This window comes from Cervus canadensis, chromosome 11, assembly GCF_019320065.1.
Source record: "Cervus canadensis isolate Bull #8, Minnesota chromosome 11, ASM1932006v1, whole genome shotgun sequence".
NCBI classification, from domain to species: domain Eukaryota; kingdom Metazoa; phylum Chordata; class Mammalia; order Artiodactyla; family Cervidae; genus Cervus; species Cervus canadensis.
The window spans coordinates 39075326-39089329 of record NC_057396.1 but is presented as its reverse complement, the minus strand read 5'-3'; the positions used below and the strand labels follow the sequence as shown (position 1 = coordinate 39089329).

General features: G+C 37.2%; 1 protein-coding gene across 1 annotated transcript in view; it reads right to left on the bottom strand.

The window, feature by feature from the left end:
* Positions 1 to 14004, bottom strand: part of SBF2 (SET binding factor 2) — a 410909-nt gene that overhangs the window by 271286 nt on the left and 125619 nt on the right. The window contains exon 4 of the mRNA XM_043481847.1: positions 1126 to 1263. Coding sequence (XP_043337782.1) covers positions 1126 to 1263 — 138 coding nt within the window. The remainder of the gene's footprint in view (positions 1 to 1125; positions 1264 to 14004) is intronic.

Sequence of the window (14004 nt, the reverse complement as noted above, 5' to 3'; positions counted from 1 at the left end):
GTACCATGAAAGGTGGTTTGTTTACTCTTGTAGAGAAAAATGAAATTTCTGCATCAAGAACATTCAGACCATGGCATTTAATTAAAATAGCAAAAATAACAAATGTTCCTTTGTGAGGTCACTTCAAAAAGCACAGCAAATAATGCAAATTGGCTCCCTCAACATCCTGCAAACTGTTTTACAGTTTCCTTCTCATACTATAGAGACTTAATTTGTGCACAACAAATTAACAAATAACAATAAAAATTACTTTCTGATTCCTTTGCAGGGAGCTAGAGGGGGAGAATCTGTATGCAATCTGGCTTACACAAGGAAACAACCCATATGACACTTAAAGCAGAAGTCACCAACATGTGACAGTGGCTACACGTGGGACAAAGGAATTTTTTTTTTAGTGCAATTATTATGGTTATAGTGGTGCTTCAGACAATAAGGAATCTGCTCATAACGCTGGAGATGTGGGTTCAATCCCTGAGTCAGGAAGATCCCCTGGAGAAGGAAATGGCAACTCACTCCAGTATTTTTTCCTGGAAAATGCTCCACAAAGGAGCAATACTTTCTCATAGTATCTTTTCTGAATAAATCAGAGGCAGTATTTAGTTATCTGAAACAGAGAGAACCCCAACTAATACTCTGAAAGATCAGTCCTTTTAATTTCTATAGTTCTAGCCTAATAATTTCAGTACCATCATTTTGATAATACCACCACCAATAATAATGAGTTAACAGTTACTTCAGTGCTTAAAAAATATCAAGCATTGTGATAAGTGATTTATAAACATTCTGATTAAATGCTCTATATTCTGTGAAAGCTACCTCAGGAGAAGGACTAAAAGGGACAAACCATAGCTTCACCATGAGCAGATACAAATCATCTTATTAACCAATTTGCAGATGTGCTATTCTTAGAAATATGCAGACTATGAATAATATTTTAAAGAACAACAATTAATCTTGCACAATCACTTTACCTTTTTGCTCTCTTCAACAATACAGTACCTCAGCCTTTTCAAAGGAGAGCACAGAACTCAAACTTGCAGCTCTAACAAAAACAAATATAGCATAATAAAAAGATTCCTAAAAAGGTGCCCTTTGGCTATAATTTGGCTAGAAAAGTTATTGCACCTGAAGATTGATCTCTGCTTCATAAAAGGTTAAGCACGAGCAGTAATGTCGATCTGAGTCAATATCTGTCAGGACCACCACAAAAAACGTTGGCTGCTTCCTCTCTCTGGACAGCTGCCATCCGCCAGGCTGACAAAACTAAATCAGATAGAAAAAAATAAAACTGTTACATCTTAAAAGTATAAGGTAAATTTATTATTTATAAATCTTTCAAGAATGTTCAAAGTTTTTCGATTTACAAAAAATTTTCAGATATATCTCTTCAGCCATTATTTTTAAAATCAATCACAGATTTATAACATTAGCATACTTTCACTAATGTGCACATGCGTTTTAAGAAGACAGCCTAGATTTTTCCAGAGATGCCACACATTCTGAGACCTAAGTTGGCATCCATAGGAACAGAGCACTGAGATGAAAAGTTTTGTGACATTAGAACAAATCATGAGATAAGTTGAAGATAAAAGTACTCAGTATCTACCATGGATGGAAAATAGAATTATTTTAAAATATCATCATTAATCTAAGACTTCAATTCAGTACAATGAAAAATAGACTTTGTTCATTAAGACAGACCACATTCTGTGCTATAAAATACATTTTAATTTATTTAAAAGAATAGAGTTCATATAAAGCATGCTCTCAGACCACAGTAAAATTAAACTAAAAGCCAATTACAGAAAAATAGCTGGAAAATCCCCAAATACTTGGAGATTAAACAAGACACTTCTAAGAATCTCAAAAGAAATTTTCAAATATTTTTAACTAAATGAAAGTATAACAACATTTGTGGGATTCAGCAAAAGCAATGCTCAGAGAGAATTTTATAGCAGTGAATTCATATATTAGAAAAGAAGAAAATCTAAAATAAATAACCTAAGTTTTAGGAAACTAGGACAAGAAGAGCAAATTAAATCTGAAGTAAGCAGAGGAAAAGAAATAATAAAATTAGATCAGAAGTCAATGAAATCTATAATAGGAAATCAATAGAGAAAAGCAACAAAATCTTAAGCTAGTTCTTCAAAAAGAACATTAAAGTCAACAAGCCTCTAGCCAAACTAAAAATAAAAGATACAGATTATTAACATCAAAAATGAAAGATGACACATTACTATAGACATTAAAAAAATAAAGGAATACTATGCATAAGTCTATGTCCACAAATTTGATAATCTAGATAAAATCAATCAGTTTCTCGAAAGACATAATCTGATAAAATTCACCAAGAAACAGACAATGTGAATAGACCTATATCTATTAAAGAATTTGAATCAACAATGAATAAATCTTCCAAAATACAAAGTATCAGGTTCCAAAGGGTTCACTGGTGAATCTTACCAAATATTGAAGGACAAAACTAAAACATCCTCTATAATCTCTTCCGTAAGACTGAAACACAAGAAATACTTCCTGACTCATTCCATAAAGCCAGCATTACCCTAATTCTAAAACCAGGGAAAAAAAATTACAATAAAACTATATATCACTGAGCTTCCCTTGTAGCTCAGTTGGTAAGAATCTGCATGCAATGCAGGAGACCCGGGTTCAATCCCGGGGTTGGAAAGATGCCCTGGAGTATGGCAACCCACTCCAGTATTCTTGCCTAGACAATCCCATGGATAGAGGAGCCTGGCAGGCTACAGTCAATGGGGTCACAAGAGTCAGACACAACTTAGCAACTAAACCACCACCACACATTTCTCATGAACACAGTTGCAAAAAGCTTCAACAAAATATCTGCAAATTGAAAATACCAACATATAAAAAGAATTATACATCATGACAAAATAAGATTCATTTTGGGTATGCAGAGCTGGTTCAACATTCGAAAATCAATTAACCACATGAAGAAGCTAAACAAGAAAAAGTACATGATCATATCAGTAAATGCAAAAAAGGAATTTGAGAAAATCAAATACCAATTCACGATAGAAACTCTCAGCAAAGTAAGATAGAGGGGAAGTTCCTTAACTTGATAGAGAACATTTACAAAAAACCTACAGCTAACAATATACTTAATGTTAAGAAACCAGATGCTTTCTAGCTGAGATTAGGAACAAGGATGTCACTTCTTACCACTCCTTTTCTAAATTATACTGAAAGTCCTAGCTAATACAATGAGTCAAAAAAAAAAAAAAAAAGGAAATAAAAGGTTTACAGATGGAGAAGGAAATGGCAACCCACTCTAGTACTCTTGCCTGGAAAATTCCATGGATGGAGGAGACTGGAAGGCTACAGTCCATGGGGTTGCAAAGAGTCGGACACAACTGAGCAACTTTGCTTTCAGTAGTATTTTATTTGTAATACTACATGTTGTTTATTGGTCAAGTTTTGCCTATTAAAATGAAGAAAGTCTACCAAAAAAAAAGTTTACAGATTAAGAAGGAATAAATATAACTGTCTTTTTACTCCCAAATGACATGACTGTCTCTGTATAAAACCTGAAAGTAATAAGCAATTACAGCAAGGTTCCAGGATACAAGGTTAATAAACAAAAGTCAAGTCTCCTATATACACCAACGATGATCAAGTGTCATTTGATATTAAAAACACAATACCATCTTCATATATTAGCACCCCCAAAATGAAATACTTGGGTATAAACCTAATAAACTATGTATAATATCCATATAAAAATTACAAAACACTGACAAAAGAAATCAAAGAAATAGAGTGATTCCAATGTTCATCAATAGGAAGACACAATATCATCAAGTTTTAATTCTTCCCAGCTTGATTTATAGATTCAATGCAACCCCCCCCCAAATCCCAGCAAGTTATTTATGGATATTGACAAACTAATGTTAAAGTTGACGTGGAGGGGCAAAAGACCTAGAGTAGCCAACTCAAAATGGAAGGAGAACAAAGTTGGAAGAGTGACACTATCTGACTTCAAGACTTACAATATAGCTACAGTAATCAGGATAGCGTGGTACTGGTGAATGAAGATATAAATAGATCAATTAAGAAGAACAGTGAGCCAAACGCAACAAAGTGGAGAAAAGACAGTGTTTTCACAAATGGTGCTGGACCAACAAAATATTCATATACAAGAAAGTAAATCTAGACACAGACCTTGCACCCGTCCCAAAAATAAACTCAAAGTAAACCATACATCTAACTGTAAAATACAAAAGTATAAAATATCTAGAGGATGACATAGGAGAAAACCAAGATGATATTTGTTTCAGCAATGACTTTTTTGACACAACTCCAAAATTATAAACCAGAAAAGAAAGAATCAATAAGTCAGACTTCATTAAAATTCAAAACTTCTGCTCTGTGAAAGACACTGTCAAGAAAATGAGAAGATAAAATAAGGACTGGGAGAAAATATTTGCAAAACACATATCTGGTAATGTATTATCATCCAAAATATACAAAAGAGCTTTTAAAACGAAAAAATAAGAAAGTGAACAATTCAATTTAAAAGAATGCAAAAGATCTGAATAAGATGGTCGTTGCTCAGTTGCTAAGCCATGTTCAACTCTTTGTGACCCAATGGACTGTAGCATGCCAGGCTCCTCTGACCTCCACTATCTCCTGGAGTTTGCTCAAATTCATGTCTACTGAGTCAATGATGCCATCTAATCAATCTAATCCTCTGCTGCCCTCTTCTCCTATAGCCTTCAGTCTTTCCTAGCATTGGGGTCTTTTCCAGTGAGTCAGCTCTTTATAGCAAGTGCCCAAAATACTGGAGCTTCAGCAATGGTCCTTCCAATGAATATTCATGCTTGATTTCCTTTAAGATTCACTGATTTGATCTCCTTGCAGTACAAGGGACTCTCAAGAATCTTCAAAAACACCACAGTTCAATAGCATCAATTCTTCAGTACTCAGCTTTCTTTATGATCCAACTGTCACATCTGTACATGACAGGTGGAAAAACCATAGCTTTGACTACATAGACCTTTGTCGGCAAAGTGATGTATCTGCTTTTTAATATGCTGTCTAGGTTTCTCATAGATTTCCTTTCAAAGAGAAAGCACCTTTCAATTTCATGGTTGCAGTCGCCATCTGCAGTGATTTTGCAGTCCAAGAAAATAAAATTTGTCACTGCTTCCACTTTTTCCCCCTTCTATTTGCCATCAAGTGATGGGACCAAATGTCATGACCTTAGTTTTTTGAACACTGAGTTTCAAGCCACCTTTTTCACTCTCCCCTTTCACCCTCATCAAGCGACTCTTCTTGGCTTCCCTGGTAGCTCAGCTGGTAAAGAATCCACCTGCAATGCAGGAGGCCCGGTTTGATCTCTAGGTTGGGATGATCCCCTGGAGGAGGGCATGGCAACCCACTCCAGTATTCTTGCCTGGAGAATCCTGAAAGGCAGAGGAGCCTGCCAAGCTACAGTCTATGGGGTCACAAGGAGTCGGACATGACTGAGTGACTAAGTACAGTACAGGATAGTAAGAAACTCTTCAGTTCTTCTTCACTTTCTTCTGAATAAATCTCTCTCCAAAAAAGATACACAGAAGGCAAATAAGCATATGAAAAGATGTTTAATATCATACTTCATAGTTTAGTTTAGTTGCTCAGTCATGTTGACTCTTTGCGAACCCATGAACCGCAGCACGCCAGGCCTCCCTGTCCGTCACCAACACCCAGAGTCCACTCAAACCCATGTCCATTGAGTCACGGATGCCATCCAACCATCTCATCCTCTATCATCCCCTTCTCCTCCTGCCCTCAATCTTTCCCAGCATCGGGGTCTTTTCAAATGAGTCAGCTCTTCTCATCAGGTGGCCAAAGTATTGGAGTTTCAGCTTCAGCATCCGTCCTTCCCATGAACACCCAGGACTGATCTCCTTTAGGATGGACTGGTTGGATCTCCTTGCAGTCCAAGGGACTCTCAAGAGTCTTCTCCAACACCACAGTTCAAAAGCATCGATTCTTCAGTGCTCAGTTTTCTTTATAGTCCAACTCTCACATCCATACATGACCACTGGAAAAACCATACCCTTGACTAGATGGACCTTTGTGGACAAAGTAATGTTTCTGCTTTTTAATATGCTATCTAGGTTGGTCATAACTTTCCTTCCAAGGAGTGTCTTTTCATTTCATGTCTGCAATCACCAACTGCAGTGATTTTGGAGCCCAGAAACATAAAGTCAGCCACTGTTTCCACTGTTTCCCCATCTATTTGCCAGGAAGTGATGGGACCATAAGGGAACTGCAAATTAAAAGAATGAGACACTGCCATATACTCATTAAAATGTCCAAAATACAAAATAATGACAATGCCAGATGCTGACAAAAATATAGGACAACAGGCACTTTTACTTATTGCTAGTGAGGATGTAAAATGGTACTACCACATTGTAAGAGAGTGTGGCAGTTTCTTACAAAACTAAACATACTCTTACCATTAAAGCCAAATACTTACCCAAAGGAGTTGAAAACATATATTCACACAAAACCTGTACAAGGATGTTTACAGAAGCTTTATCCATAACTGTCAAAACGTGGAAATAGCCAAGATGTCCTTCAGTAAGTGACGGCACAGTCAGGTGAAGGGATATTTTACTGCACTAAAAAGAAATGAGCTATCAGGCTTCCCTGGTGGTAGAGAATCTGCCTGCCAATGCAGGAGACATGGGTTCAATCCCTGGTCCATTAGGATTCCACATGCTGTGGAGCAACTAAACCCATCTGCCACAACTACTGAGTCTGTGCACCAGAGCCCAGGTGCTGCAACTACCGAGCCACATGCTGCAACTCTTGAAGCCTGCACACCACAGGGCCCATGCTCCACAACAAGAGAAGCCCCGCACTGCAACTGGAGAGTAGCCCCCATCTCGCCCAACTAGGAAAAAAGCTCGGGCAGCAACAAAAACCCCACACAGCCAAAAATAAATAAAAGAAATGAGCTATCAAGCCATGAGAAAACATGGAGGAACATAAATACACATTACTAAGTGAAAAACAGTAGTCTGAAATGGCTGCATATGGTATAATTCCAAATATATAATATTCTGGAAAATACACAGCCATACAGAGTAAAAAGATTTATAATTCCCTAACATAGACAGCATATTAAAAAGCAGAGACATTACTTTGCCAATAAAGGTCCGTCTAGTCAAGGCTATGGTTCTTCCAGTGGTCATGTATGGATGTGAGAGTTGGACTGTGAAGAAAGCTGAGCGCTGAAGAATTGATGCTTTTGAACTGTGGTGTTGGAGAAGATTCTTGAGAGTCCCTTGGACTGCAAGGAGATCCAACTAGTCCATCCTAAAGGAGATCAGTCCTGGGTATTCATGGGAAGGACTGATGTTGAAGCTGAAACTCTAATACTTTGGCCACCTGATGCAAAGAGCTGACTCATTTGAAAAGGCCCTGATGCTGGGAAAGATTGAGGGCAGGAGGAGAAGGGGATGACAGAAGATGAGACGGTTGGATGGCATCAGTGACTCAATGGACATGAGTTTGAGTAAACTCCGGGAGTTGGTGATGGACAGGGAGGCCTGGCATGCTGTGGTTCATAGGGTCGCAAAGAGTCGGACATGACTGAGTGAGTGAACTGAACTGATGCGGGGAAGACATCACAGGCAGAATTTCGAGGATTTTTAGAGCAGGGAAACTATTCTGTGTAAGACTATAACTGTATATACAGATTATTATGTATTCATCAAAACCTTTAGCTGTATACCAAGAGTGAAATCTAAGGTTCATTACAGCTTTCGGTTCATGATGATGTGATCAATGTGAGTTCATTCATCAACTGTGATAAATATATCACTGTGGTGGGGGATACTGACTTGTGGAAGGCTGCATGTTTGGGAACTGAATATATGTGAATTCTTTGTAGTTTTTGCTCAATTATGCTATGAATATAAAAGTACTCTAAAAAGTAAAGCTACCTCTAAAACTATTAAAAGAATATATCTTGTTAATAGTATTGGAGAAATGGAACAGAGATGGAAACAAGCTCAACAGTACAGAAGCTTTCGGTGCCAGGTTACCTTCTTTATCAGTAACTGTGCAGTTTCAGCAACTGTGCAGTTTCAGCATTTCATTCACCCTTTCAGAACCTTAGTTTCCTCATCTATAAAAGGCAGAATACTAGTAACCATCTACTAGTACTCTAAAGATATGACACTGAAAGATGAACTCCCCAGGTTGGTAGGTGCCCAATAAGCTACTGGAGAAGAGTGGAGAAATAGCTCCAGAAAGAATGAAGAGGCTGAGCCAAAGGGAAAACAATGCCCAGTTGTAGATGTGACTGGCGATGGAAGTAAAGTCTGATGCTGTAAAGAACAATATTACACAGGAACCTGGAATGTTAAGTCCATGGTAAATTGGAAGTGGTCAAACAGGAGATGGCAAGAGCGAACTTCAATATTTTAGGAATCTGTGAACTAAAATGGACCAGAATGGGCGAATTTCATTCAGATGACCATTATATCTATTACTGTGGGCAAGAATCCCTTAGAAGAAATGGAGGAGCCCTCAGAGTCAACAAAAGAGTCCAGAATGCAGTACTTGGGTGCAGTCTCAAAAAGGACAGAATGATCTCTGTTTCCAAGGCAAACCATCTAATATCACTGTAATCCAAGTCTACACACCAACCACTAATGCCAAAAAAGCTGAAGTTGAATGGTTCTATGAAGACCTTCAAGACATTCTAGAACTAACACCAAAAAAAAAAAAAAAAGTCCATTTCATCATAGGGGACTGAAATGCAGAAGTAGAAAGTCAAGAATACCTGGACTACAGGCAAGTTTGGCCTTGGAGTACAAAATGAAGCAGGGCAAAGGCTATCAGAATTTTGCCAAGAAAATGCACTGGTCATAGCAAACACCCTTTACCAACAACACAAGAGATGACTACACGTGAACATCACCAGATGGTCAAAACCAAAATCAAATTGATTATATTCTTTGCAGCCAAAGATGGAGAAGCTCTACATAGTCAGCAAAAAAAAAAAAAAAAAAAAAAAGACCAGGAGCTGACTGTGGCTCAGATCATAAACTCCTTATTGTAAAATTCAGACTTAAATTGAAGAAAGCAGGGAAAACCACTAGACCATTCAGGTATGACCTAAATAAAATCCAATTATACAGTGCAAGTAGCATGTAGATTCAAGAGATTAGATCTGACAGATAAGACTGCCTAAAGAACTATGGACAGAGGTTTGTAACACTGTACAGGAGGCAGTGATCAAAACCATCCCCAAGATGAAGAAATGGAAAAAGGCAAAACGGTTGTCTGAGGAGGCCTTACAAATAGTTGAGAAAAACAGAGAAGCAAAAGGCAAAGGAGAAAAAGAAAGATATACCCATTTAAATGCAAAGTTCCAAAGAATAGCAAGGAGCGATCAGAAAGCCTTCCTCAGAGATCAATGCAAAGAAATAGAGGAAAACGGTAGAATGGGAAAGACTAGAGATCTCTTCAAGAAAATTAGAGACACCAAGGGAATATTTCAATGCAAAGATGGGCACAATAAAGGACAGAAATGGTATGGACCTAACAGAAGAAGAAGATATTAAGAAGAGGTGGCAAGAATACAGAGAAGAAAATTACAAAAAAGATCTTCATGACCCAGATAACAATGATGGTGTGATCATGCATCTAGGGCCAGATATTCTGGAATGCGAACTCAAGTGGCCCTTAGAAAGCATCACTACGAACAAAGCTAGTGGAGGTTATGGAATACCAGCTGAGCTATTTCAAATTCTGAAAGATGATGCTGTGAAAGTGCTGCACTCAATATGCCAGAAAATTTGGAAAGCTCGGAAAACTCAGCAGTGGCCACAGGACTGGAAAAGGTCAGTTTTCATTCCAATCCCAAATAAAGGCAATGCCAAAGAATGTTCAGACTACCGCACAATTGTACTCATCTCACAGGCTAGTAAAGTAAAGCTCAAAATTCTCCAAGCCAGGCTTCAGCAGTACGTGAACCGAGAACGTCCAGATGTTCAAACTGGATTTAAAAAAGGCAAAGGAACCAGAGATCAAATTACCAACATCTATTGGATCATAGAAAAAGCAGGAGAAATCCAGAAAAACATCTACTTTTGCTTCACTGACTACACCAAAGCCTTTGATTGTGTGGATTACAACAAACTGTGAAAAATTCTCAGAGATGGGAATACCAAACCACCATACCTGCCTCCTGAGAAATCTGTATGCAGGTCAAGAAGCAACAGTTAGTACTGGACATGGAACAATGGACTAGTTCCATATTGGGAAATAAGTACATCGAGGCTGTATATTGTCATGCTATTTATTTAACTTCTATGCAGAGTACATAATGTGAAATGCTAGGCTAGATAAAGCACAAGTTGGAATCAAGATTGCCAGGAGAAATACCAATAATCTCAGATATGCAGATGACACCACCTTAATGGCCGAATGTGAAGAGGAACTAAAGAGCCTCTTGATAAAGGGGAAAGAGGAAAGTGAAAAAGCTGGCTTAAAATTCAACATTCAAAAAACTAAGATCATGGCATCTGGCCCCATCACTTCATGGCAAATAGAAGAGGAAACAATAAAACCAGTGACAGACTTTATTTTCTTAGGCTCCAAAATCACTGTAGATGGTGACTGCAGCAATGAAAATGAAAAAAAGACTGCTCCTTGGAAGAAAAGCTACGACAAACCTAGACAGCATATTAAAAAAGGAGAGACATTACTTTGCCAACAAAGGTCCATCTAGTCAAAGCTATGGTTTTTCCAGTAGTCATGTATGGATTTGAGAGTTGGACCATAAAGAAAGCCGAACACCAAAGAATTGATGCTTTTGAACTGTGGTGCTGGATAAGACTCTTGAGAGTCCCTTGGATTGTAAGGATATCCAACCAGTCCATTCTAAATATCCAACCAGTCCTGAATATTCATTGGAAGGACTGATGCTGAAGCTAAAGCTCCAATACATGATGTGAAGAACTGACTTACTGGAAAAGACCCTGATGCTGGGAAAGATTGAAGGTAGGAGGAGAAGAGGACAACAGAGGACGAGATGGTTGGATGGCATCATCGATTCAATGAACATGAGTTTGAGCAAGCCCTAGGAGTTGGTGATGGACAGGGAAGCCTGGCGTGCCGTGGTCCACGGGGTCAGAAAGAGTCAGAAACAACTGAGTGACTGAACTGAACTGAACAAATACTCTTGGGAAACTCACAAAAGGTAACAAGTGAAAAGTACTCAGAATAGACTCTGCCACATAATTCTGACAAGTAAATTTTACTTATTATGATTATTAACCCCCTGGATCTGCTGAGTTTCTATTATCTTATCTATAAGACTTTCTTTTCCCTTCTTTATCAGTTTTTCCCTGCTTCTTCTTTCATTGCTTCATTGACTCCCTGATTCATTCTAAAGAAACATCAAAAAAGTAATATTTGGATGAATTCCTACATTTAGAGAGACACATTAATCACTGTCATAGCTTCTCTACCAAATGAAAAATTCTACCAGACTCATTTCCTTCAACAGACATCAGAAGGAATACAGAAAGAAACAGCAGGAAAACCTTAAAAATACATGAATTAGTAAGTGAAATATCTTTCTCTACCACATTTTTGTTTTGAAATAGTAATCCAGTGAACAAATATTTATTTACCAGGTTAGTATCACTTACTCTGTGAAGCTGCTTCTGAAGCTCCCCAGTTTCTCTAAACCCCCTCAAAACCAAAGAATCAAGCAGTTTCACCATGTGCTCCAAACCATTTTATAAATTCTTATTATAATAGATACTTATAACAATCACTATAACCTTTTATTCCCCTCTCTACATATATATATATGTACATATATATATATATACTACTAGAAGTTATATATTTTACTAATCCAGCACAGAAAAGTTAACTTGACATTTTGTTTATGTGTATATTTCTCCCTCAACAATTATTTATCCAAATTACATGACTTCACATTTCAGGTTTTTCTGTGGCCACCATAAGCCTATTTCATTCTAGAATAGCAGCCCTCAAAGTATGGTACACAGAATTACAGGAGTCCCAGTGGTCAAAACAGTTATCATACTACTACTAAGAACTGGTTGTTTCTTTCACTTTGTTGGCATTTACTTTAACGGTAGAAAAGGAATGGTGGGCAAAGCTGCTGGTACCTTAACAGCAATCAATGCAGCAGCACTAAACTATACTTGTAGACATTGTATTCTTCAAAGCTACACCCTTGCAGTTTTATAAAAAGTTTCATTAATAGTTTCTTTGCTGAAGAAATAAACATTTTAATTTCATTATAACATCATCCCTGAATTAAAATATTGTTTCAAAGAATAAGTACACATAAAGCACTTTTGCAGCATATAGGAGTACGATAGCTGTTTACAGACAGAGAAGGAAATGGCAACCCACTCCAGTACTCTTGCCTGGAAAATCCCATGGATGGAGGAGCCTGGTAAGATGGTCGCGAAGAGTCAGACCGACTGAGTGACTTCAATTTCACTTTTCACTTTCATGCTTTGGAGAAGGAAATGGCAAGTCACTCCAGAGTTCTTGCCTGGAGAATCCCAGGGACGGGGGAGCCTGGTGGGCTGCCGTCTATGGAGTCGCACAGTTGGACACAACTGAAGCGACTTAGCAGCAGCAGCAGCTGTTTAGAGAAAAACTACTTGTATAGTTGTTTAAGTTGTAAGCTGAACCATTCTCTGCCCCCTCCACAAGAAAACCATTTTTTACTTGAAAGAATAACTGACAAATAGGTTTATAAAGACTTATGTATTTGGTAGTCATTTTCTCAAAATGAATGAAGTGGCCTATCACTTCAAGATAAAGATCTGAAGCTATTCGTTAGCAGTGATAAAATGAACTTTCAAGCACAATGATGAGCCTGACAGCTTTGTATTCCTGATTAATAGGACAGTATTATTAACTAATATTTTAAACGCGGCATATGTTAATATTAGGAAGATCTGTATAACTCATCAATCCCTATTTGCCAAATTACTAATGCATGATGCTATAAAATCATGCACGGATAAAAGATCTTTCAAAGTGCGAAGCCAACAATAGATTTTATCACAGAAAATAAAAAATGTTCATTGATGTGTTTACGTAACTCACATTATAATTAGCCTTTAGGAAATTTCTATTTATTGAGTACTGATGTAGTATTCAGACAAGAGTTTCCACAAGTATCTGAAAAGGCTACAAAAATATACCTCCTTTTTCCAATTACATATTTGTTAGACCTGATTTTCTTCACATATTTCTTGGTTAGCCAGAACAACATACTGTATAAGCATGAATGTAGAAGGAGGAATGAGAATCCAGTTGTCTTTTATTAAGTCAGTATCAATAATATTTCAAAAAAATATAAAACAACTCTTTTTCTTATGCTTTTGTTATGGAAAACATAGTTACTTTAAAAAAAATATGCTATTTAATATGCAATGGTTCATTGACCTTTTTAAAATGAATAGTTAAAATTTTCTAGTTGTCATTTCTAACATAAAAATTAATAGCTAAAACTACATAAACAAAACTTTTTGCAGATCCTCAATAATTTCTGAGAGTATATATAAAGTGTGAGACCCAAAAGTATGAGACTTGCTATTCTAGTAAGAATGGGTGTTAATCTGTAACTCACCTTGGCTTAAGCTAGCAGAAAGGTATAATCTTTGGTAGAACTGGGGAGTTTTAAACAGGTTTTAACAAAACCTAGAAGTGTTTTTCAAAATCCTCATGTCTGAGCTGAGATTATGAAATAATATAATAAGAGAGAGCTTGTATCATCAGGTCCACTCATTCAACAAACAAGTTCTTCTGATACAAAGACAATCAGTTCTGTGAATTAATAGCAAATAAACACATTCTCTTAGATGTCTGTCATTCATTGCCATAGCTGCTCATTAGGCTTGGCAAATGGTACTAAAAGTTATACATTATAGAATGACAACTGTATATTTTCAC